Here is a 27758-nt window from a genome sequence, read left to right on the forward strand (position 1 = left end):
TCCAAGGTGGCCGACACAGGGTCCAGTGGGACTAATCCCTTTTGCCCCATTATCTCACAGGATGTTTTCTAATAGGCTAAGAGACACATTCTGCTACACCTCTCTCCCTCTGACTGTAACATTCTGAAAAACAAAATGATTTACACTCAAGTCTGACAATAGACTAAGGTCCTTAGAGCTGAGAAGTAGTTGAGGGCGCTGGAGCCAGTTGGTGTGAATTCAAATCCTGGTTCTGCCCTGTACCTGCTGTGTGACCTAGCACCAATTACTCACCTTCCATTATCTGAGTTCCCTCATCTGTACAATGGGATGACAACAATATCTACCACATGAGATTACTGTGAAGATGCAATGAGTTAACAACATGTAAAATGCTTAGTGCCGGTGACTAGCAAATAGAACATGTTCAATAAATCGTTTTATTTCATAAATGTTTACACAGTACTTAATCTGTGCCAGACAGTGTACTATTCACTTTACCAAAATTAACTCATTTAATTTCCATGATCTTTAAGGGAGTCATATGGCCCCATATCTTCCTATCATCGTTAAAAATAAGGAAACACGTGGTATTTTCATGTGGCCATCTAGGTGGTAACTGGTAGAGTGGTCTGGCTCTAGAATCTGTCCTCTAACTGGGCTGCATGGCCCAAGCCCCGTCCTCTGTATGTAGATAGATTTAACGAGCACCAGCTGCACTGCGGGAGCCTGAACATATAGGCCACATAGATAATCAGGGAGTAAACATCACCTCATTTGGAGAAAGCACACCACAGAGCTATAGGTGGGGGAAGCAGGGGAAGAACACTTGATAATGAAATTTTTAAACCACAAAGAGAAAAGAAATGTTCTATCACAGCAATTAGTCAAGGAATGCCTAATTCATGGAAAATGCAGGACTTAACATTACATGAAGATAGGTTTGGCAGGCTAGACAAGGAGGGCTCTGCAGACATATGGCATGGCCTAGGGCTGCTAGACAGCAGGACAGGGAAAAGACTGGTGTACCAGGCAGCTGGGTGGGAAGAGCCCTTGAAGGGTTCTGATGCAAAAGAAGAGGACTTGAGGACTAACCTGTGGAGCAGGAGGTGATCTTTTAGCAATGTTAATCTCTCATAAATATTATCTCAACATTTCATGTGTTGTAGCATAACCCATCACATCGTATCCTTGAGAATGAACAATATTATCACTGTACACATTTCAGTATGTCTCAGGAAAAAATCATTGTACTAAGAAATATAAATAAAATTACATTTATAATTTTATAATTTATAATGTAATATAATTTATAATGAGGGCTTTTAAGGAATAGGCATTTAGGACAAAGATTTTATCAAAATCTCAAAACTTAACAATATGTAGTATCCAATAGCTTTAGCTTATAAAACCAAAATGAAACTCCACGAACACACCAAAAATGTCTGAGAATTCTTAAGAAAGATTCAGTTAAAAGGCTCCATCTATAAGGAGAGTGTGCAGTGGAATAAGCCCTAGCTACTTCCCATTCTACCTGGGTGTATCTGAGTAATCTGAGCCGCTCTCTCTAGCTCCCCATGGTGCAGATCAGAGAGAGAGGGCTCTTGTATTAGGGATTGTCTGAAATCTAAAGGCAGAACCCCTCCCATGTGGTCTGCTTTATACTGGCACACTAACGTGTCAAACCCAATGAACTCTGTCCTTCACGGCTGCCTTTTCTGATCTGTCCTTACAGAGAAAAAAGAGTTAACTGAACTGGATTAAATTAGCTTGGTGAAAAATTAAATGTCTCTATTTATCGAAGTGTGCACCAATCTGTGATAGCTTTCTCTTTGGACTGCCCGTCCTCATGTCAGACAAGATATCGAATAATACAGCCTGACTGCTCAACTGAGCTGTTGACAGGTTAAGGAAAATGATGTTTTTAATCAGGTATAAAATAAACTTAGATTTGCTCAGTTAAAAAAGAAGTATCTAAAATAGAATTTCGGAATTGAAAAAAATTAATTTTAGAAATCAGAACTGAGAGTTTGGAGGTGACAGAGGATTTTAAAGTAACTTTTAAACTGATAAAAATATTTCAAATTAGTATTTAAAAAATATTTTAAACTGAAAAAATATTTTTACTTTAATGTTCTGAAATTTTTAGTGTGAAAACTTGAATATTTTTATTCTGCGATATCTTCAAATTAAAAAGAATATTTCCAAGTATACCCTAATTCTAAAATCTGAAATTAATAGTTTTCAAATATTATATTTCAAGGAATCATTAGTATCTCTCCTCTAATGTCACTTATGAGTTTACATTGAAGCTACTTTAGAAATAAGGAGTAAATTGGTAAGAAACTTAAATTGTTCTTCAATTTGGGCTATGGACCTGTCTTCCATAAACAAGCCAGAAAAACAAACTAATCTTTATAAAGTAGTAAAACTGATCATTGCAGTAATCACTATCAAGTGTTTTTCCTCTTGTTTTCTTTCTTTTTTTTTTTTTTATTGTTGGGGATTCATTGAGGGTACAATAAGCCAGGTTACACTGATTGCAATTGTTAGGCAAAGTCCCTCTTGCAATCATGTCTTGCCCCCATAAAGTGTGACACACATCAAGGCCCCACCCCCCTCCCTCCGTCCCTCTTTCTGCTTTTCCTCCCCCCCCATAACCTTAATTGTCATTAATTGTCCTCACATACATACATTCTTTTGGAACAAGAATACCTAAGAAGGGAAAGAAACTATTAAGAGTAAAAATGTCTACAGTACTTACAAAGAAAAAGGCCCACAAAAGAACAAAAATCTATTAAAACTGGTTAAAAGTGTTACTACACAACAGTACAAACTGTCAATTGCTAGCTCTGGGAGTTAGATCTTTCAATAAGAAGTCACATATAACAACACTTAAAGCTCTTTGGAAGGCATGTAAAAGCAAGTATTATTAGTATGTATTACACCTTTCAGAATATTTCCTTCCAAACCACATTACTGCTGAAATTATACAGCAAAGTTCATTTGGTCTCTAGCTTGACCCATCTTGCTTTTAGTAAGTGAGCTCAAGTTATGTACAAAATCCACTGGTGGGAGGAGTATGGTGAAGGGAAAGAAGAGGGTGGGGGCAGCAGATGAGTAACTTTCTCTAGCACCAGTTGGTTGCTTGGTGTGTGGGGGAAGTAAGTACAACTTCAAACTGCCATAGAAGAACTTATGACACTAATTATTTTTACAGCTCGTGTTCTATTCATCTTGATTAACCAAGAAAGTGGGCTCTAGAGACCTTGGGCCTCACTGCCCTGAGAAAGGTAGTTGGAAGGGACACAAACTGAGAACTGAAAACATAAGCTAACAGAAAACCTTTAATGAGTCTGGAAAGAGGAAAAGAGAAATTCCCCAAGGATAGTTCGTCTATACTACATCAATAGAGAAGTACGCAGTTACGATGGCACTTGTCCTAACAACAACTGGTATCTACTGCACTTTAACCATGGCATCAGGCACCTTTCTGAGCATCTTACACATTAACTCACTTAATTCTTATAACAATCCTATGAAGTGAGTGGTATTTTTATTTTCTTTTACAGATGAGGGAACTGGCACAGAGACGCTAGGAAGCCTGCCCAAGGTAACACAGTAATTAAGTGGCAGAGTCAGGATGCAAAAGGAGGCAGCCAAACTGCAGAGTTCAAGCTCTTAGGAATAGCTTTGAATTCTTTCACTGAGATGTTCTAAAATGCTCAGTTCTACTGCGAGCTCAGGTGGGCTGGTTTCAAGGAGTCTGCAACTTCCAGAGGACTCTTCCAACCTCGGTCGGGCCCCTCCCACCATCTCCTCAGTTCCTCCCTGCTGGGCTGCAGTTATGGCAGCCTCTCTACATGCCCCCTTTCCCTCAAGCACGGCAGTACCTCCTGACCCTGCTGGTCCGTGGTGCTATACCATCCCTTCCTAATGTCCTTAACTCTGACTACAACACTTCACTTAACTTTCTTCAATGATCCATTTTGAATGTGTCACGTGTTTCCTGCTAAGATGCTCAAATGATACAAAAAATATACAACACATGCCATAAATTATTCATCTAATAATTTTAAATGGCTAAGGAAAAAGGTTTATTTCTCCTTGAGAAATAAAAATAAAAGAAAAACAACATATCACAACTATTCACATAAATTACCTACACCTCCCTTTTTCCCTTTAATCTCTGGCCTATGCTCCATCACTACTTTAACATCACTTTTCTTCTTCTCAAAATATATAACCTCCTACTTTGTAAATGATAATTCACTGCTAGCCACAAAATACTCTTGGCCTTCATTTAACACCACTTGATATTCACAGAGCGAGAGTACTTTGTGTTCAAAATTATTTTCAATTTAGTATTGAATTTTTAAGGATTCATTGCTCCTTCAATATTCGAAATGGTACAACGACTTAAAGTGATTTGGATTTGAATAATAACCCATACGACCTCATATTTACATAGTGCCTTACAACTGAAAACACATTTTTACAAAACAGAATTTCTCTGAACATGTTTCCAAAGGAACAGTAAGCAATCATGTGGGATACATTTACTCACTGCACAATCTCCTACAATCAAAATCCCATCTGAGGTACTCCTCCTCCTCCTCCCACCCCTCACACCCACGGGCCTGCTGCAGATTCCCACTATCGTCCCAGTGTCTCCCAATTCACTTGCATTTACTTAGCCTCCTCAGCAGAGCACACCAGCAGCCCATTAGCTCTTGGACATTCTACGATTTTTATTTTGCCAGTCTTTTAAACACTCGCAAGTAACCCTACAGACTCTGCTACTTTTACTCACCTTCAATAATCTGAAATACATCACACACCACCAATACGCTCCTGCTTCTTTTTACCAAGGCATTTGCCTCACTCTCCTGAACCCTCAGCTCCATTTGAATACCAAATGATTGTTCCTTCTTTTTGAGACTCCCCCTTTAGTGATATCTAGTAACGTAAATTTTCTTCTACATTCCAATTACTTCTTTTCCTTATCACCTTCCTCTTTTCACCCCAAGGTGGGAAACACTAGATAATTCTTCAGGCTGTTTTCAGGCCTTTCTCTACTCAGTGATTTCATAGTCTCCTACTATCAATCACTGAAGGGATGGATGACTACTCAATCTTTTCAAGCACAATCGCTTTATCCTTCATAAATACTACCATGTTCACAAATGTCTGGTGAGAGTCTCAGACTGAATATTCTACCTGTGCCTGAAAGTTAACGCATTCCAACCCAATCATCACCTTGTCTCTTAGATCAGTTCTGTTTGGTGTTCTTCCATCTGGTGAAATCTGTTTCCTGGGCACCCAAGGTGAAGCTCCAGAGACACCATCACTCCAGTCTTTGGTGTATACGCCTCACGAATAAGCAGTCAGGTTCTCCGCCCTCAACTGCTGGCCATAGATCTCTCCTTGTTTCTTCAATGCCAGTTCTCACGGCTGTCTTTCTATCCCAAGACCAAACTGCCTTCTGCCTACACCACGGCAACAGCCTCTTGGGGGTGTCCAACCTTTTGGTTTCTCAAAGTCCATTGGATTTTACCCAATTTATCTTTCTAGAATTACTGTCCACCACCTAGCGCCCACATAAAATCTACTTCATTGCTCTAAATTTCACAATTTAAGAAACAGAAATGATACCACCTATTTCACAGAATTAGGATTAAAAGAAGGTTAAAAGAAATGAGAACGAGAGCTGCATTGAGACCCGCAATCAGCCCCCGCCCAGACCTCAGTAAGAGCTGCACAGCGACTTGTGACCCGCGCCCACAGGGCCTCCGCATGCCCTGACCAAGAACTCCGGGAGCCGCGCAACCCCATGTCCTCCCTCCTGTACCCTCCCTGCCTTCACACCTGCCCACTCGTCTGGCCAGGGACTCTGGTAGCCGCGTGTCCCCCCGGAGCCCTCCCTGCCTCTGCACGGAGCCCTTCTCCTGGCCAGAGACTGCTGGAGCCTTGGGCTCTCTGTGCCAAAGTCACTGGGCGCCAGGCACCCCCAGAACCATGTGCACCACCCCCTGCCCTGTTGCTGGATCCAGGTGTGTCACACTCCGGAGCTACTCCCACAACCAGAACTCCCTGGCTGGGGCAGCCCCAGAGGAGCTACACAGGGTCACTCCCTGCAAAGATCCAGCAACAATAGAGTGAACCTGCTGGGGTCTAATCTTGGAGAGACACCTTCCCAACTCTGAGGATGGCCAGAGGCAAGGGTGAAAAATAATCACCAGGTGAAATCAACGAAAAAACTCTGGCAATATAAATAATCAGAGTAGATTAACTCCCCCAAGGATCAATGGGGCAGACACAGCATAAGATACCATGCATAAACAAATAGCTGAGATGTCAGAAATTGAATTCAGAATCTGAATAGCAAATAAGATCAAATTAGAATTACAAGAAGTAACCCAAAAGGTATCTCAAGAATTCAACGAATTCAAAGACCAAATGACCAAAGATTTTGACACATTGAGACAAGAACTTGCAGCCCTCAAAGTACTGAGAAACACAGTAGAATTCCTCAGTAACAGAATGGAGCAAGCAAAAGAAGGGATTTCTGACATTGAAGACAAAGCTTTTGAACGCTCCCAAACTCTAAAAAAGGAAGAGAAATGGAGGGCAAAAGCAGATCACTCTCTAGAGAGCTCTGGGATAATTCAAAGAAAACCAATATTTGTCTTACAGGGATCCCTGAAAGCAACGCAAGTGGCTTCACAAGGCACAGAGTCTCTTCTCCATGAGATTATGAAAGAGAACTTTCCAGACATGCTAAGAGATTCTGAAATTCAGATAGCAGACAGTTTCAGAACTCCAGCATGACTCAACCCAAGTAAGACATCCCCCAGACACATCATAATCAATTTCACTGAAGTTAATATGAAGAAGAAAATTCTGAAAGCAGCCAGAGGAAAGAAAACCATCACCTATAAAGGGAAGAATATTAGAATAACTGCAGATGTCTCTGCTGAAACCTTTCAAGCTAATAGAGGATGGTCATCGACTTTTAATCTCCTAAAACAACCCAGGATCCTGTACCCAGCTAAACTGAGTTTCATTTATGAGGGAGAAATTAAATACTTTAATGACATTCACATGTTGAAGAAATTTGCCATAACTAAACTAGCTCTCCAGGATATTCTCAGACCTATCCTCCATAAAGACCAGCATAATCCTCCAACACAAAAGTAACCCACCCAGAAAATTTTGATCAAATTCCAACTTCCACAGTCACAAAAGGATTAAAAATGTCCACCGGACTCTCGAAAGGCTTATCAAAATATTCTCAATTAATGTGAATGGTTTAAATTGTCCTCTAAAGAGGCACAGGTTGGCTGACTGGATACAAAAACTCAAGCCAGATATCTGCTGCATACAAGAATCTCATCTTACATTAAAAGACAAATATAGACTCAAGGTGAAGGGATGGTCATCTATACTCCAGGCAAATGGAAAGCAGAAAAAAGCAGGCATTGCAATCCTATTCGCAGATGCAATAGGCTTTAAACCAACCAAAATAAGGAAGGATAAGGATGGACACTTCATATTTGTTAAAGGTAATACACATGATGAGATTTCAATTATTAATATTTATGCACACAGCCAGAACGTACCTCAATTTATAAAAGAAACTCTAACAGACATGAGCAACTTGATTTCCTCCAGTTCCACAGTATTTGGAGATTTTAATACCCCTTTAGCAGTGCTGGATAGATGCTCCAAAAAGAAGCTAAGCAAAGAAATCAGAGATTTAAACTTAACCATTCAACATATGGACTTAACAGACATCTACAGAACATTTCATCCCAACAAAACTGAATACACATTCTTCTCATCAGCCCACGGAACATACTCCAAAATTGACCACATCCTAGGCCACAAATCTAACCTCAGCAAATTTAAAAAAAATAGAAATTATTCCTTGCATCTTCTCAGACCATCATAGAATAAAAGTTGAACTCAATAACAACAGGAATCTGCATACCCATACAAAAATATGGAAGCTAAATAACCTCATGCTGAAGGATAGATGGGTTATAGACGAGATTAAGAAGGAAATCACCAAATTTTTGGAAGAATACAACAATAAAGACACGAATTAAGAGAACCTCTGAGATACTGCAAAGGCAGTCCTAAGAGGGAAATTTATAGCACTGCAAGCCTTCCTCAAGAAAATGGAAAGAGAGGAAGTTAATAAAATAACTTAATGGGACATCTCATGCAACTGGAGAAGGAAGAACACTCCAACCCCAAACCCAGCAGAAGAAAAGAAATAACCAAAATCAGAGCAGAATTAAATAAAGTTGAAAACAAAAGAATTATACAACAGATCAATAAATCGAAACGTTGGGTTTTTTGAAAAGATCAATAAAATAGATAAACCTTTGGCCAACCTAACCAGGAAAAAAAGAGTAAAACCTCTAATTTCATCAATCAGAAATGGTAAAGATGAAATAACAACAGACCCCTCAGAAATTCGAAAAATCCTTAACGAGTATTACAAGAAACTTTACTCTGAGAAATATGAAAATCTGAAAGAAATCAACCAATACTTGGAAGTATACCACCTACCAAGACTTAGCCAGAACGAAGTGGAAATGTTGAACAGGCCTATATCAAGTTCTGAAATAGCATTAACTATACAAAATCTCCCTAAAAAGAAAAGCTCAGGACCAGATGGCTTTACGTCAGAATTCTACCAAACCTTTAAAGAGGAACTAGTACCTATATTACTCAACCTCTTCCAAAATATAGAAAAAGAAGGAATACTACCCAACATGTTCTATGAAGCAAACATCACCTAGAACCCTAAACCAGGGAAAGACCCAACAAGAAAAGAAAATTACAGACCAATATCACTAATGAATATTGATGCAAAAATACTCAATACGGGGCGGTGCTTGTGGCTCAGTCAGTAGGGCGCCAGCCCCATATACCGAGGGTGGTGGGTTCAAACCCGGCCCCGGCCAAACTGCAACCAAAAAATAGCCGGGCGTTGTGGCGGGCACCTGTAGTCCCAGCTGCTCGGGAGGCAGAGGCAAGAGAATAGCTTAAGCCCAGGAGTTGGAGGTTGCTGTGAGCCGTGTGAGGCCATGGCACTCTACCAAGGGCCATAAAGTGAGACTCTGTCTCTACAAAAAAAAAATACTCAATACAATCCTAACAAACAGAATACAACAACACATCAAAAAAATTATACAATTATACACAGGACCAAGTGGGATTTATCCCAGGGTCTCAAAGCTGGTTCAATATACGTAAATCTTTAAATGTAATTCAGCACATAAACAAACTAAAAAATAAAGACCATATGATTCTCTCAATTGACGCAGAAAAAGCTTTTGATAATATCCAGCATCCCTTCATGATCAGAACACTTAAAAAAATTGGTATAGAAGGGACATTTCTTAAACTCATGGAGGCCATCTACAGCAAACCCACAACCAATATCATATTGAATGGAGTTAAATTGAAATCATTTCCAACGAGATCAGGAATCAGGCAAGGTTGCCCATTGTCTCCATTGCTCTTTAACATTGTAATGGAAGTTTTAGCCATTGCAATTAGGGAAGAAAAGGCGATCAAGGGTATCCACATAGGGTCAGAAGAGATCAAACTTTCACTCTTCGCATATGATATGATCATATACCTGGAAAACACTAGGGATTCTACTACAAAACTTTTAGAAGTGATCAAGGAATACAGCAATGTCTCAGGCTACAAAATCAACACCCATAAATCTGTAGCCTTTATATATACCAACAATAACCAAGCCAAAAAAAACAGTCAAGGACTCTATTCCTTTCACAGTAGCACCAAAGAAGATAAAATATTTGGGAGTATACCTAACAAAGGACGTGAAAGATTTCTATAAAGAGAACTATGAAACTTTAAGAAAAGAAATAGCTGAAGATGTTAACAAATGGAAAAGCATACCATGCTCATGGCTGGGAAGAATCAACATTGTTAAAAAATAATACTTCGTTTCATATGGAACCAGAAAAAACCTCGAATAGCCAAAACATTACTCAGCAATAAAAACAAAGCAGGAGGAATCACGCTACCAGACCTGAGACTGTACTATAAACCAATAGTGATCAAAACAGCATGGTACTGGCACAGAAACAGAGAAGTAGATGTCTGGAACAGAACAGAGAACCAAGAGATGAATCCAGCTACTTAACCACTATTTGATCTTTGACAAGCCAATTAAAAACATTCAGTGGGGAAAAGATTCCCTATTTAACAAATGGTGCTGGGTGAACTGGCTGGTGATCTGTAAAAGACTGAAACTGGACCCACACCTTTCAAAATTAACTAAGATAGATTCCCCCTGGATAAAAGATTCAAACTTAAGACATGAAACTATAAAAGTACTTGAAAAAAGTGCAGGGAAAACTCTTGAAGGAATCGGCCTGGGTGAGTATTTTATGAGGAGGACTCACCAGGCAATTGAAGCAGTATCAAAAATACATTACTGGGACCTGATCAAACTAAAAAGCTTCTGTACAGCCAAGAACATAGTAAGTAAAACAAGCAGACAGCCCTCAGAATGGGAGAAAATATTTGCAGGTTATACCTCCGATAAAGGTCTAATAACCAGAATCCACAGAGAACTCAAATGCATTAGCAAGAAAAGCACAAGTTATCCCATCTCAGGGTGGGCAAAGGACTTGAAGAGAAACTTCTCTAAAGAAGACAGACGCAAGATCTACAAACACATGAAAAAAAGCTCATCATCCTTAATCATCAGAGAAATGCAAATCAAAACTACTTTGAGATATCACCTAACCCCAGTAAGAGTAGCCCACATAACGAAATCCCAAAACCAGAGATGTTGGGTTGGATGTGGAGAAAAGGGCACACTTCTACACTGCTGGTGGGAAATTCGCACACTAATACGTTCCTTTTGGAAGGATGTTTGGAGAACACTTAGAGATCTAAAAATAGACCTGCCATTTGATCCTATAATTCCTTTACTAGGTTTATACCCAGAAGACCAAAAAATCACAATATAACAAAGACATCTGTACCAGAATGTTTATTGCAGCCCAATTCATAACTGCTAAGTCATGGAAGAAGCCCAAGTGCCCATCGACCCATGAATGGACTAGCAAATTGTGGTACATGTATACCATGGAATATTATGCAGCCTTAAAGAAAAATGGAGACTTTACCTCTTCCATGTTTACATGGATGGAGCTGGAACATATTCATCTTAGCAAAGTATCTCAGGAATGGAAGAAAAAGTATCCAATGTACTCAATAATACTATGAAGCTAATTTATAGCTTACATGTGAAGGCTATAACCCAACTATAGCACAAGAATATGGGGAAAGGGCCAAAGGAGGGGAAGGGAAGGGGGAAGTTAGGGTGGAAGGAGGGTAATGGGTGGGACCACACCTACGGTGCATCTTAGAATGAGTACAGGCGAAACTTACTAAATGCAGAATACAAATGTCTACATACAATAACTAAGAAAATGCCATGAAGGCTATGTTGAACAGTTTGATGAGAATATTTCAGATTGTATATGAAACTAGCACGTTGTACCCCTTGATTGCACTAATGTACACAGCTATGATTTAACAATAAAAAAAAAGAAATGAGTACGAAAATGTTTAGTTTGACAAAGTGCTATTCAAATACAAGGTATAAAAGTTTGCTTTCTGTGTATCTATCTTGATCCCCAGATTGTCCATCTTGTTCTACTGTAAGCTGCGGGAAGGAAGGAATCATCCCACTCATCTTTTCAGCCCTAGCATGTAACACAGAGGCAGCATGGCAGATGCTTCACAAATGTATGCTGAATAACTTAGTAACTAGTGCTTAATAAAAATTTGTAAAAATTGGGCTAGTAATTGACTGAGTATATCAATGGTAGGTCAAAACAAGTTCCACGAACAAGATATCAAGTTCCGAAAGAGCATTTTCCTGAATAACAAAGATGACATATCTAAACGAAACAGTTTTGTATATTAGAGTATTTTTCAGTTCTTTTTAAAATAGGAAGAATTACTCTAATGTTTATAACAGTCAGTAACAACTGAGGTAAATTTCCAAATTGGTGGAGTGCCAATAAAATTAATTCGATTAGCCAGTTTACCCAGTATGCTAAGCAGGTCTACAAGGATGGCTATTGGACCATAATGCAAATAAATACTTCTCTGGTAAATCCTGAAACAGTTATTTATTCTAGAGAGGTTACATGTTAAAGGAGTTCTAACAAATATTCTTTAATAATTTCTTTCCAAAGATCTAAATAAATGAAGTGCCCAAAGGTAGATTCCACTAGTAAACATAATCTTTAGCACATTACATTATGTTTATTACATATGCAAATACAGCTTAAGAGGCAAGATGAAACTCAATAATTTTTTTTCTTTCTTTTCAGAAAAAAGCAAAGAACTCAATGCCAAATCAAATTAATGATATTATAGATTAAAATATCACGTGTTCTCTCCTGGGACTGGACATGTATTCTAAACACCTAGATAACAAAACAGAACCTAATACACGTCTACAGGGATTAACAGTAATTTGCTTATTAATATTCTCACAGGGTGTCTTTTATGAGATCTCAGAGGCAAGACAATTAAAACATGTGGTCACTGACACCAAATATCTTGGACAGAAAATTCAGACCTAACTGCTTGTTCCTGGCAAAATCCTGAAAACACAAGGATTTAAAGACACCTATGAAATAAAGGTATAATTCATCAAGAATGCAATATTCAATCAAGTTTAACTTACTTTTTTCGTGGTGAAGAACAGAAATAATTGTATCAAAGATAGTCAAACAATTCACAAATATTCAAACTAAGTCCTACTGATTTCCAAAGTTTCCCACCACATTAAAATCAAGCTTCTCGAACCTTTTCCTACTCCTAATACATGAGAAGAAATCCAGCAACAAGCAAACAATTTCTTTGACATCTGAAGTTTAATTTAAAAATCTAGGCGAATTATTACATTTTACTCTGTAACCATGTACCTTTTGGTATAAAAACAATCTTTTCTCCCGAAATCTTTGGGAAAACTGCCATTCTGGGAAGCTGTGCTACTTAGCCTGCTGCTCTGAGTAGGACCATGGCCCCCTGTCTGCCACATACTCACTAGTCATCATCTTCCTTCTCTTGTTTTGTGCTCAGGTCTTGTTTATTTGAGAAGCAAAATGGCAAAACTGCGAAGAAGTAATGCAAGCGAGGCATCTGCTTTTGACAGGGCCAGACTCAGCTCAGGCTCCATGTGATCAAAGCAACCCAGCAGCCTTGGCAAGCATCTGCCGGTGAGGAGAGGGTGAGAGGATAATGGGTACAAGTGGCTCTACCATGAGGGTGAGGGTAAGGTACCCCTGGCTTCCTCTGGACATGGTCAAAGAGGTCACAGGACCCACAACATCCCTAGCCAAGAGTAACTCAAGCTGGCTGTGTCTGTGCCCGAGACAAAGCTGTGTTCTGAAGGGGCAGCCACAGTGCCTGCTGGTCACCAAGAAGAACAACCTGCAATGAGCCCCCTCCTTGGCCAGCAAGAACCCCCTTCCCCAGCCATCTCTGCAAAGCCTTCCAGGAGGGGCATGCAAGGCAGCCGCACACCCAGGACCTCTCAACCCGGCGACACAAGCACAAGGCTCCTATGTGTCCTTCTCTGTGGAAATAGCTGCTGGGTCAACTGGGGCATTTCTGACATTCTACACCCCAAGCTCAGCTCTTGATTGTTCTTGGTGATCAAGAAGTTGTTTCAGCAGAGCTATAAAATTTTGGAATTTTTTTTGCTAAATAATACACTGTTTTGTATAAAAATATACTCTCTAGAGCCCCTCAGAAACTCCTCGATGAATGAATATAATGATCTTACTAGAAATTAATTGTAAATTATCCCATATATATCTCAGTTAGCTTTTCTGAATGTTTCTTCATGAAGGAAAAAGTTATTCAAAGTACAGTTAAAAACACTGGTAACCCAAAGATAAATAGTATACCTCAACACTTTAATATCTACAAATTTCTTATGCCATAATAATTACCCTGTTGTCCGGCTTTTGTAAGTTAAATAATTAAAACTGTATAAGTTATTAATTAAAATTACTTTACATTACAAAAACTTTTTTGCTCTGAATCTAAAATCACACTGAGAAATGCAGTCTCGCTAGCATCTTTCTTTGAGTTCATGTGTATTTCTTCCTATTTGGGTTATCATATAGCAATCTCACTATTCTCTGGGTATTCCTAAATAGTATTTTCATCACATCACTCATATGTCAAAAACTCGTCATACTTTATATAGAATTAGGTACAAATTCTTCATTCTTATTTGTTAAAATTCCTGGCAGTCAAGTTCCATCTCTACTACCTCCAACCTTTCAGTTTTAGACAGGTGGGGTCCTTGACAGCCATTCTTACAAACCAGTCTTACCTCGTCATCTTTACTCATTTTAACCTCCTTTTATGAAATCCTTTCCTCTTCTTTTCACAAATCCATCCTTTAAGAGTCTTAATTCTACTTTTCTATAATGCCTAGACTACCTAACCTCACTTATCTAATCTCCTGTAATTTTTATCTTCAACAGCACTTACCAACTGTATCATCCATTAACACATTTAATTACACATTTTGTGTTTACCTGCTTATAACCTTAAAGACAAAGAACTTTTGCCTTATGCATCCTTCATATCAGAGTATCCACATAATTCTTCAATGAGAAAGGAGAGCAATAATATATAAAGTTAAAGGCAAAAATTTCCATCCCTTGTTACAAAATTCAAAACCAAACATCTTTATTTAGAATGTCACCCTAATATATACTGTCTGGTAGTTTGAAGATGGCAGGCACAATGAGATGACGTTACAAGATCTTACCCATCTCTGTGAGTAGAGATATTATTCCATAAAATAACTTGATGACAATCTAAGAATATTTATCATTCAAATTTTAGTCACATATTATATTTCTGATAAGTGAGGATTTTTTTTTTTTTTTTGAGACAAGAGTCTCACTTTGTCACTCTTTGTAGAGTGCTGTGGTATCATAGCTCACAGAAACCGCAAACTCTCAGGCTCAAGTGATCCTCTTGCCTTAGCCTCCCAAGTAGCTGGAATTACAGGCGCTCATCACAATCCCCAGCTATTTTTATAGATGGGGTCTGTCTCTTGCTCAGGCTGGTCTCGGACCCGTGAGCTCCAGCAATCCACTGCCTCAGTCTCCCACAGTGCTAGGATTACAGGTGTGAGCCACCACACATGGCCAAGTGAGGAATGCTTTTAAAACTAGAATGACAGAACATCAAAAAATACAATTATTTCAGACATACTAAAGAACCTTGGGTCCAGCAACTACTTGAGTAGAATCTTATACTTATTGTGAAAACCAAAGTGGGGAAAAAAAGGCCATGCAGGTTCATAACAAAGAAAAGCAACTCCAACTCTTGGTTTGAAGAGACACACTGGTGCCCGGGTGAATTTCCTAAGACAGGTACCCTTTCCCCAAAGGGGACTCCAAAATGTCCTGAGTTTTCAATAAGCAATATTTACCCTTTTTACTGTGATAGTCTGACCTGCCTTCATGAAAGTTTTATCTGCGCTCAGTCACCTGATTTTAGGACACAGCCATCATGCTTTAATGGAAAGCCAAAGCTCTGTGATCTATGCTGCAGTGTCATTATTAATACTGCGCAAGGATTTCTAAACCCAAGACTGTGTATCAATAACTGTGTATCAATATTTACTATCATACCTTTGCCTTGTAAAGTAATATATCTTCTACTTTATACAGTGAATATATTTACTTAATTTCAATGTAGCTTGGTTTGTTTTGCTAAAGAGTATTATTGAACATACATCTTAAAATCAAGTTTACTGTTTCCTGCCAAATGTATGTCCTTTACCAGCTGGTGAAAAGCAGGAGCTCCTAAATTCTTCTACTGAAGATTTTTAAAATTGAGAATATAACATTACTTGGAAAAATTTCCAACTAACTTAAAGTAATTGTTAAGTGTTCTGTAGATGCTGTTTAATAAGATCACAGCACCACGTGTCAAACATTGCCCTCTGCACCTTTTGTACATGACATTTAATCTCTGCACCAAGGTTATTATCCCCATTTTACAGTTGGAAAAATGAGGCTTAGAAAGGTTAAATAAGGTCACACAGCTATTCACAGAGACTCAAACCCAGACCTGACTCCTAAATCCGAACTTTTAATATGTATCCTACATTCCCTTCAGAATATTCTATCAGAAGTATATTTAATATTTTTATGTTGCACCATAAAATGCTTCATTGATGGAAGTGAATCAAATATTAAATTACATTCAATATAATTTTCATTCTTAATTATATTGTGCATTTCATTTCTTTGAAGATGAAAAATCTACAGGAAATAAATACAGTGTATACCCCCAGTAAACAAAATATGTAATTAATTTAATACCCTCATTCCCATACCAGGCTCTGTAACAAAGAGTTCATTATACTTAATGCAGAGCTGCTGCAGGGCGCCCACTAATTGGCTCCTTGGTAGCCTAAAGTAACAAACATACTTCTTCAGAAACCTACCAGTCAAGGAATGACATGGAAAGTAGCTCCGTGACTACAACTAGAAAAGAAATGGTAAAATTACTAAGTTGTTAGTAAAGAGCTAATGATATAATAGTATGTAGCCACTATTTATAAAGTAATCCTTCAAAACATATTTAACTATTTTTTAAATCTTTCTTGCTATGTACCAGAACCAGAGTTTTCTGTCTACTCATTCCTCAACTTATAATATCATGGTAAAGGGTCAAGATCAAGTTCAAAGGTCTCCTCCTTACAAAAGCATTCTCCAGTTTCCAGCAAAGTAAATTGGTCTTTCCTGTGCCTTTCCACAGTAAACTCCATGTACTTTTGTTCAACACAGTTTATTCTTTGATTACATGCCTTACACACATATATCCCTCTCCATAGCTGGGAATTTAGTCCTCCTCCCATTCAAGCCTCAGTAGAACTTCACACAAATATTTGTCAAATAATAAAGAAAAAATGATAATCTGAATGAAGTTTTACTCTAAGAAGGCCAACTTGATTCAAGTAATTGCCATTTAAGTGGTATTAGTGCATTTATCAGAACAATTTCTAAGCTTGAAATAAGTATACATGTATATAAAAACATTTTTGTTTGGTATTTAATAAACATTTTATCATTTATAATTCTATATTACATAGCAAAATATAATACATCAAATAAAAGAATGAGTTCATCCTTAAAGTCAAAGCTCAAGAAGATATTTGTCAAATGTCTGAATCCTAATATCCTTAGAAACCAGTTAAATTCATATAAGAAAAAACGTTTCATAATCAAATTAACTGCTTTATTTACATCACCACGCGCTATTTAAAACATCTTGGCCACAGGTACCACTACCACTATCACCATAAATTAAATATACAAAACCACAACTTGTGTTTCAAAAGTTAAAGCTTTACTGTTACTTACTTCTGTGTAAGAGGCCAACTGGCAATGTTCTAGGAAGTGAGGCAGGTCTGGAAAAGTAGTGTACACAGAAGTAAGGGCTAAGTACATGAGAAACAGAAGTTATTCTCTTCTCTTAGTGAGAAACTAGCCAAAAGGGCCTAAAGGGGACAAGGTTTGGTAGACCCAAAACCACTAGAGAGAAATATATTTAGTGATCACATGCTAAGGTTAAGAAAACACTTTACATGCATAAATCCACAAGCAGTTCCTGAAAACTGCATTCTGTGTCCAGAGGAGTCAAAGCATTTCAGTGCTGAAGAACAACTTTCAAGAACTGTTTCATCATACTAACTTGCTAGTCTCAATGCAAAACACACAATTCCTATTCTCTAAAACAAAAATCTAAAATAAATTAAGACAGCACCTCTTTAAGAAAAAACAAAAACAAAAAACTCTCCATTGAGAAGAAAATCCCAAGTTTGATTCAATGACTACAGACCTCACATTGTTGTACTAAATAATATTAATTTTAAAAATACTATTTCATCAAATTCAAGACACCAACTGAAGAAACATCATCATTGGAATAATGTTTGTTGTTTCTTCTCCCTTACCACCTGCCCACCCCCAAAGAACCAAACAAATAAATCCTATGTTTTAGCTGAGAAATATTTCTGAAAGATGTTCCCGTCTTTTTTATCCTTACCACCCAATGATCCATCAGCTTTCACTTGAACAACTATGACTTCCTAAGAATCTACTCTCCTTCCCCCAACAGATACGCTATGCTAACCCAGGGATACCTAAGACATTAACTTCATCATATCACAACCCAACTTAAAAACTGTCAGGGTTCTCCAATGCCCGTCTTTAGCATGAAATTCAGACCTAGTATTTATACACCTTTTTCCATGAGCTCAAAAAGCAGGATTTATAGGGTGGCGCCTGTGGCTCAAAGGAGTAGGCCGCCGGCCCCATATACGGGAGGTGGCCTGGGTTCAAACATAGCCCTGGCCAAAAACTGCAAAAAAAAAAAAAAAACAAAGCAAGATTTATATCTTAATAATCTGATTCCTTGTATATAATATTCAAAGAACATTAACAATGAAAATATTTAATTATCAGAGCTGAGATTCAGAAAAAATCATCCTCATGAACTAGAGTAGAATCCCTGAGAAAGTAGACCATGGAATGAATTAGGAGCCTTGCAGGGATCTTCTTTATATTCTTAACTTTTTGGAGTATAACACATTCCTAATAAATGACTGCTGAATGTGCAAGTTTTCTGAACCAAAACTCAATATTCATAGCCCAGCAATTTCAAATTTACACAGGAAATAACTGGACCAAATATTTGAAATCGAGAACTCAAACCTCAAACTTGAAGATGGTATGGTATCAAGCAGACTAGAGGATCCGAGCATAATACATAAAAGCCAACTGGTGCCAGGACAGCCTCCTTGCCAGCCTAGGTCCTGACAGTGTTAAAGAACACAAGGAGGGATAGGGAATTTTAGTGGACAGGTCACAGGTGGAAAATAAATCGAACAATAAATATTTAAGACAATTAAGAATCATATATATCTTTTCGTCATAATGCATATGTTCATTAATGGTAATTAACAAAGATTATTACATGTAACAACAATTAGAAATAATTCTCTCAGATTCTAACTTAAAAGGTAAGCCAAACAACTTACATATTGATTTATAAAAATTAGTACACTGGGGTCAATGGAATATACTTAATACTTTCCTATCAGAAACCTCAAGATAGCTCACATACTCCATCTTTTATTTGATCATATCATAACAACCTGTTCTCTTTAACTACTGGACTGGCTATGTGTTATCCTGTGTCCAGTGCCTAAGAGCTCATTAATTACCTAAACTATATCTCCATAGGTCTTGTTAATTACCCGTCTCCTGTCTCAGAGGACCTTGTTAATAACTTGTACAGTCTCTCTAAAAAGGTCCTAACAACACATTAAAATTAAAGATGCTTTTCTTTTAGCACCTGTCAAGTGCTGTAAATTGAGAAATTTTCACATCAGTTTATTAGCCTACAGTAGTTTTTGTGGATTTTATGGGGTTTGTTTTCTCTCAGAGAATCTTTCTGTATCTCAATCTTGCAGCTCAAAAAAAACCCAAAAAAACAAAAAAACAACTTAGCAAAATTTATCTTTTTTGTTACAGAGCTTTTTTTTGTTTTCAATTTTGAAGACTATAAATATCAATTTGCATTAGAGAGCTAGCAAAAGGATGGCATGGCTGGTATCTGCAAATTAACCCACTGGGAGATGCACCAATTAATGAGAGCTATTATAATGAGTATTAGGATGACAAAGGGTAAAAAAGTTTCAAGTAGTATCTTGGGAGTTAAAAATAAAAGTTCTAGTTAGTGTTAAGGGAACTAATCACATTGCATATTTCATGTTCCCAGTCATTGTTTCATTGGATACATTCTATAAATCCCTGAGCACTAATGGATTAATGGCTCTAAAAATCATCTCAAAAGTTTTTGTTTTCTGTCTCATAAATGAAGCTTACAAATTTTCAGGAGTATAAACGATTCATAGCCTACTACGAATATCAGGCGAATTATCTTTAACATTAGACAAATACGAAGAAAAAGTAAATACTGCTATTAAAATAAACCCTTGCATGTTAAGATTTATGGTGCCCAAAACAGGTTTAAATTCATTCAGAAAAGAAAAAAAAAAGTCCATAAGGGATATCATAAAAATGAAGGTTTAAAAACTATAAATTGTTCTTTTCTTCAAGGTCATTTGTTTACTGTATTTTTAAAAAATAAAAGTGTAAGCCTAAACTCAGCTTTAGGCTTTTTTATGAACATGTTACACAATTTCATAAAAATGGCTACATTCTTATAGATCTAGGGTGATTTCTGAAAACTAGAAACAGACTTAAATATACATTCTAGGTAAACAAATTTTCGTAGTTCCTCAGGTATGGCACAACCATGGATAAGAACTGACTAGTTAAGAAAGAAAGGGAAGAAGGGAGGAAAGTAGGTCAATTTGATCTCAAAAGTGAAAGGCCTACTGCCATGCAAAATGACCAAGTATTAGGGATAAATATGAGGTTTTAATCTTATATTTCTATACTGCCTTAAAAAATAACTACTTGACCTAAGTTCATGTGCTAAGAAGGAAGCAGGCTCTTTCACAGCAAATAGTGCAAATGGTAATATATGCTCTAATAAAATTGATACCAAGAGTAACTTTATAACACATACCACTAAATTATCCAAAAGCAACTAAGAATCTGCCACAAGGTATTCACAACTACAACAAAGCAAAGCATAATGAAGTGAAAGCATGTTCTTTCTGTAAGTCACAAACAGAAGGTTGTCTTCCAAACAAAATATTTTGGTAAAAATAAGTTCTTGCTCTCTCATCAACTGCCCCTTTAAAACCTCGAATAATAGCTCACCACAGAGAGTAGTAGGTTTATCTCCTTGACTTTTTGAAAAACTTTCAGAATAAGAAGTATATAATTTCAGAATAAGACACAAACATAAACAATTTTCTCCTTATGTTAAAGAATTCCCTTAACTAAGTAGAGTTCTTCAGTCCTGAACTTTTGCATGGAACCTGTAACTCCTTAGATTAACACACATCACAGAGTTTCCCTTCAATTTACCATGGGTAGCAGACAAGTATAAGAATATTTTTTTATTATTATTAAATCATAGCTGTGTACATTAATGCAGTCATGGGATACAATGTGATGGGTTTTAAACACGATTTGAAATATTTTCATCAAACTGATTAACATAGCCTTCGTGGCATTTTCTTAGTTATTGTGTTAAGACATTTATATTCTACATTTAGTAAGTTTCACATGTACCCTTGTAAGATGCACCACAGTTGTGATCCCGCCAAGAATATTTTTAAGTGTCGCTCACTGATGTTATGACTAATGAAGCTCAAGTTTCACCTGAAGCCGCAGGAATGATTCATCCACAAATGCCATAAATATCAAATGATAGTCAGCCATTTCTACCCGGTATTCAATGCCCACTATAACTTTTTTTTTTAACCTATTTGGCCAAATTTCTCCTTTCCACATCTCTGGTTTAGCCACGCAGATGTCCTTACTGTGCCCTCTACTTTAGTTAAGGCCCTACAAGCAAAATGGATGTGACTAAGTTATCCGTTCAAATACGTGGTACCAGTACAACTCCTGATTCCTATTCAACGATCACTTACTGAACACTTCTGAAACATAGTAGTCTCCCCTCATCTATGGTTTTGCTTTCCAGTTTCATTTACCTGGGGTCAGCCACAGTCCAAAAATGTTGAATGGATATTCCAGAAATAAACAACTCATAAGCTTAAATTGCACACCATTCTGAGTACCATGATAAAATCTTGGACTATCCCAACTCTGTCCCACTAGGGACATGACTCATCCCCATGTCTAGTGTATCCACACTGTCTTTGCTGCTTGCCACTTAGTCATTTAGTAACCATCTAAGTTACCAGCTGGACCACTACAGTATCATAGTGCCTGTGTTCAAGTAACTCTTATTTTATTTAATAAAGGTTCCCAAAGCACAGAAGTAGTGATGCTGGCATATTGTTAAATTGTTATTTTTTTTACTTTTGTTGTTAATCTCTTATTGTGCCTTATTTATAAATTAAACCTTGTCGTATGTATGTATATATAAAAAAAACATACAATACGTAAGATTCGGTATCCTCTGCACTGAACATATCCGCCATGGAATACTACTGTAAGTGATACAATTTAAGTCAGCAATTTTTAAACCTAATAATCAAGGGGAAGTTTTTAAAATGTTGACCTTCATTTCAGGGCCCACTCACTAAAGATTCTAATTCAGTCAGCAGTGAGGCCCAACAAACTATAGAATGGAACAACAAAAAATAAATCCTCAAAACCCCCCACTGATCTAGGTGCTAAGGGGCACCCAAAAAAGAAGCTTCTGCATAACTGTTAAGATGCTTATACAGTTTAGTTGGAAAGACCTCAACACAATTTATAGCAATTGTATAGCAATTTTGTCTTCTGTATTAGCAGAAATCTAGAAAAAGAGAACCAACAGATTATCACTCTAGAAAAAATTAAAGAGTTTAGCAATAGGCTTTGATACTCAGAGACAAGGTAAGGGTGCACACAGTCCCTAATTGAGCTTAGGAATGAAGATGGCATGGCTTACAAAGACCTCAGGGTAGAGAGGTGTAGAAAGGAAATTAACATACCTAGAACAGGGAGATGAGGAATAGTAAAATAAAAGTTGGAAGGTAAGAAAAGCTTAAAATATAATAATCCTTGAAAGTTAGAAAGAAGACTTTGGATTCAGTGTTGCAAACCAATGGTTCTTCAACTTTTTTGACCAGGGATGGCCCCAACAGAATAAAAGGTACTCTGGCCCATGTGTCCTGCTTTGTAGGATAAACAGTGCTAAGCACTGTAATAAATAAATGCAAAAATCTCAGTAATCTATATTCTGAGAATTTATGAGTCAGACAAGGTACAATGGTTACGACTGAGCAGGTGGCCTTCCACTTCTACAGGCTGCTCCTACTTGTGGTTCTGCCCATCCCAAAGATCCTCTCCAACCAGCTAGTGCAGGGGTCAGCAAACTCTATAAAAGGCCAAATAATAAATATTTTAGCTTTGCAGACCATAACTACTGAACTCTATCATTGCAACAAATATAGTCAAACAAATAAGCATGGCTGTGTTCCAATGAAACTTTATTTACAAAACAAAAAGCAAGCTAGGTTTGGTCTCCAAGCCCAGTTTGCTAATCCTGGTCCAGGGTGTGGAGGAAGAGAGGCAACACGGAAGGCTGTAAGAGGGCAATCCACGGACGGGACCTGGAAGTGTATACACCTCATACTACTCCTTGACAAGCCAGTACTTGGTCACGTGTCTTCACCTAACTGCAGGGTCTAAGCTATGTCCCAGTTTAAAAAAAAGGACCAACCAACAACTTTGGTTTGAAAGCACCCATCATCTCTACTTTTCAGTGAAAAGATAGCCCAACATTAAATAATTTGTTTAAAAATAATTAGTAAAATTATTTCTGCATTATTTATAATTGTTAAATCATTTACAATTTGTTAAAAATAAGCTGTTGTGAGCAAATTATTAAAAACAAGATAACATCCAGGTGTTATTTGCTTTTAGAAATGATATACTGCTGATGAAAAAAACATTACTTTTCAAATTGTGGGATAAACCATATAACGAATTAGTTGACAATTTATCTGATATTGACAAAAAATTAGTTGATACTGATTCTAAACTACCTGTGATTTATAATTAAAAAGCAAGAGTAGCAGCACTTTTAAAACAAAAACTCAACACCAGCAATAAACTGATAAAAACTTTCCTGAAACTCATGAGCACTGCAGCTACACTTACAAGTAAATGTGTAGCAGGAGTCTCACAGCAGAAAGCCGATCTGGCATTGATGGCACACACATGCTATATGCAAACTAATTACCCATTCCAGCTTCCTTCAGGGTACTCAGCTAAACCACCGTTCTTCACCGCAGCAGTGAGGCTGGTACATGACTGAGCTGGGACCAGTAGGATGTGTATGGAGGCAACGCACACCATGCTAGGCCTGGCACACAGAAAGGCTCCCCTTGGATCCACTCTCTTCCTCTGCTGCACTGGTTTTGGAGGCTGAGTGTTAAATGGTAGCATCAAAGGAAGGAAGAAGCCTGGTTCTGGAGAGACTGTGTATAGCTGGATGGATCCAGGGAGCAAAGCACCCACCTCTTCCAGCCCCGTCTCAGTGGACTGTTTTGTGACGAGAACACGTGATAAAGTCGTGCTGTGGGTTTATCACAGCTGCTGACCTACCCTGCTATAGAGTTCTTACAGATATCAGAAACATGTTACTTAGATTATAAATATTAAAATTTAGTAATCCTTTAAAATTCATTTATAACTTTTAAGTGTTTAACTGTATATAAAAGGACATACATTTGCCATTATGAATCTGTTTTCAGTCTATCAGAAAGATCTTAACAGCTCACACTGGGCCGGAGGCAGGAGACTAAAGGAATGAAAGTAGCATTTTAGGAAACTGGTCTACTATACTGCGCTCATTTATTCAACATTTCTAATACCAACCAAGCATCACACTGGAGATTAGGGACAAAAAGATGAATGAAATGAAAGCCTCGCCCTCAAACTGTTCATGATGGTAAGAAAGAAAACTGACTTAGCTATTAGTAAATAAGGTCAGTAAAACACTACAGCACAAGGATAGCTGCCACTTCCTAGATGTCAGGAAGTGCTCCAGAGAAATGACATGTAAACACCCCAAGTCAGAACCTGGGCAGGAAAATGGTTGCAAAGAGCCCCCTCAACATAAAACCCAACTCCTCTACCATTTTTATGTGAAGCTTTGCATCCTATTCCAAGATCAAAAGCAAAAGACAGCGTTTTTGTGATTTCCTAGGTGATTTCTACACATGGACTTTACTTACACAGAGAAATAAAAACTCTAACTTCTAAAAAAGTGCTTCTTAGTACACTTAGAAATGTGGGGCATAAAGAATTCTCCAGTTTGAATCATACACGTTATTCACTCAGAAGGCAGTAATATGGTTCCTAGGTACCCACAATCATAGCAAGCCGGTGCATTCACCCACAACAAAATCCGGGTTCACAGCTACATACATTACTTTTAACTCCTCAGCATTCTCACAAGTGCTAGTCACAAGAGACCAGGAAATTCTATAAATAGATCTATTTAGCACTCCAGGAAAAATAATTCACAGCACGTGTCCTAGTGCTAGGAGTCTACAGATTCAAAAGTACATTTGGTTTGGATATTGATACGGGAAATTTTATATGTCCCAGATAACTGAGGGATGATATTGGGAAGATCAATATCATCTTGGGAATATGAGAGAATATCAATTGGGAAAATGAGGTCAGACAATTAAGTTCATGAACTCATCCTAGAAAAAGTGCTACTTAACTCAACTGCTTAACTGAATACCACTACAGTCACCTTTGAGTATGCTATGCACTGACTCCAGGGCCTAGTCCACCCTTCAAAGCAATTTTGAAGCTCTTTTCCTGGAATGGCCATCAGAGCTGTCATCATAGGTTTGATAATTAAGTGCAAGCTCATCCTAGAAAAAGTGCTACATACCTCATTGCCATCCTAGAAAAAGTGCTACATACCTCATTACCTCATTAAATATCACTAAAGTCACCAGATGGCCAAGGCAAGTACTTCAAAGGTAATCTTAGTAATATTCAGCAATGAAGTATGCAACACATTTTCCAGGAAGATTTTGCAAACTTAATTGTCTGACTTGGTATATTGCTATCTTGACAATATCTTTCCAAATTCCACACAAGATAAAGCTGTTTGCCAAAAAATGTGAACTGTATTCTTCCTAGGTCTATTTACATTCCATCCTTCTATTTTATACTATGACTTAGAGCTACCCTTTACTGTGACAAAAAAAGAATAAATAACTGCCCAGGAATCTATAAAAGTTCCGTCCTCATCTCCGGCATCTCAAGAATATGAAGTAGAAGAGAAGACAGACTTAAAACTTGGGGAAAAAGTTTAACTTACAATCATTTTAATACATCATAAAACATCCCTAAATTTGATAAAAGCAGGATCTAAGTAATCCAAAATAAAGCCCAAATCTGGCAAAATGGCATGCTCACTTTTAAAACCCATGGCAGTCCATGTAAACAGCCCATGTACAGGGCGATTAAAAATCTGAGGACACTTATTTTTCCATACACTACCATAATTTAAAAATATTATTTTCCTATTATTTCTCATTTCTTGTTTTTCTTTGACTTTAAAGTTATGTAAGTTACCCAATCTCCAACTTATCTCAGACAGTTGTTTCCAACAACCTTCTGCAAAAAAAGTTCAGTAAAGGGGGAGAAAAAGCAAATATATTTCTATTTACCCCATAATTAAAGATTTAATGCAATACATAAAATACACTATGTAACATAACAAAATAAAACACTTTAGAATAACATCCAAACTATGAGCTCTTCAATAAAACATTGATATCATATGATAAAAATGTATTTCTCCACAGTATAGTTTATAAACAAAACTGAAGGATGCTTTCTAAAACAACGGCCAATACCCATTTACTGATAAAACAAAAGAAATGCACATTTCTCTTTGAAAATTTTAAATTCATATTTTTTAACATATCATAAAAAGCTACACAAGACAGAGAAGGAAGAGCACAGCCTAAAAGCATGATTTTTTTTTCCTCCCCCCCACCCTTTTTTTTTTTTTTTGCCGGGGCTGGGTTTGAACCCACCACCTCCAGTATATGGGGCCAGCGCCCTACTCCTTGAGCCATAGGAGCTATCCTCCTCCCTTTTTTCAAATTATTAAATCATAGCTGTGTACATTAATGCGATCATGGGGCACCATACACTGGTTTCATAGACCATTTAACATATTTTCAACACACTGGTTAACATAGGCCTTCTTGGCATTTTCTTAGTTATTGTGTTAAGACATTCATATTCTACATTTAGTTAAAAGGGTAATTATTAATACTGTATTTTCTGTGTATAGTGGGACAAAACGAAGCATTGTTTTTGAATAAAATACATGATAATACATAAACAGTCACCACTTATGGGTTCTCTATTTGGAGCCTGGATTTGTACTATGTACTTTATGTATCATTTATCCTCACTGAATCCTATCAAGTGGGTATTATTTTTCTTATTTCATAGATGGAGATGCTGAGGTTTATAGAGGTCACTCACTTCTAAGGCAGGATTCCCATTTAGACCTTGAGGGAAAATTCCGTTACGTGGCAAACATTCTCTACCATGGTCTTCCATAATACTGACAGTCATCCCTTGGTATCCTTGGGGGACTGGTTCCAGGAACCCTGAGGATGCCAAAATCCATGACGCTCAAGCCCTTTATACAAAATGATGTAGTATTTGCATATAACCTATGCATATCCTCCCATATACTTTAAATCATCTCTAGATTACATAAAACACCTAACAATACGTAAATGCTATATAAATAGTTGTTATGCTGTATTGTTTTTAAATTTGTATTTCTTAATTGTATTTTTTTTTTTAAATATTTCTGTTCCAGGGTTGGTTGAACCCGTAAATGTGGAACCCTTGGATATAGAAAGTTGACTATTGGGCGGCGCCTGTGGCTCAGTGAGTAGGTCCCATATGCCGAGGGTGGCGGGTTCGGACCCAGCCCCGGCCAAACGGCAACAAAAAAAATAGCCGGGCGTTGTGGCGGGCGCCTGTAGTCCCGGCTGC

The 27758-nt window shown here is 37.5% G+C and overlaps 1 protein-coding gene across 4 annotated transcripts in view; it reads right to left on the reverse strand.

Annotated features, from left to right (window-relative positions):
• The window catches only part of RAB11FIP2 (RAB11 family interacting protein 2), a 48312-nt gene that overhangs the window by 11491 nt on the left and 9063 nt on the right, over positions 1 to 27758 (reverse strand). The window contains exons 4-6 of one of the 4 annotated variants that reach the window (XR_008378959.1): positions 27321 to 27361; positions 17463 to 17509; positions 16544 to 16583 (exon numbers count right to left, since the gene is read on the reverse strand). The exons of 1 other annotated variant lie outside the window; for it this stretch is intronic. Coding sequence is in view for 2 of the 3 variants with exons in the window: in XM_053585410.1 (XP_053441385.1) it covers positions 16544 to 16583; positions 17463 to 17509 (87 nt within the window). In the remaining variant the exon portion in view is untranslated. The remainder of the gene's footprint in view (positions 1 to 16543; positions 16584 to 17462; positions 17510 to 27320; positions 27362 to 27758) is intronic. 2 more of the 4 variants (XM_053585410.1, XM_053585412.1) reach the window with 2 other exon arrangements.

Source organism: Nycticebus coucang, chromosome 3 (assembly GCF_027406575.1).
Source record: "Nycticebus coucang isolate mNycCou1 chromosome 3, mNycCou1.pri, whole genome shotgun sequence".
NCBI classification, from domain to species: domain Eukaryota; kingdom Metazoa; phylum Chordata; class Mammalia; order Primates; family Lorisidae; genus Nycticebus; species Nycticebus coucang.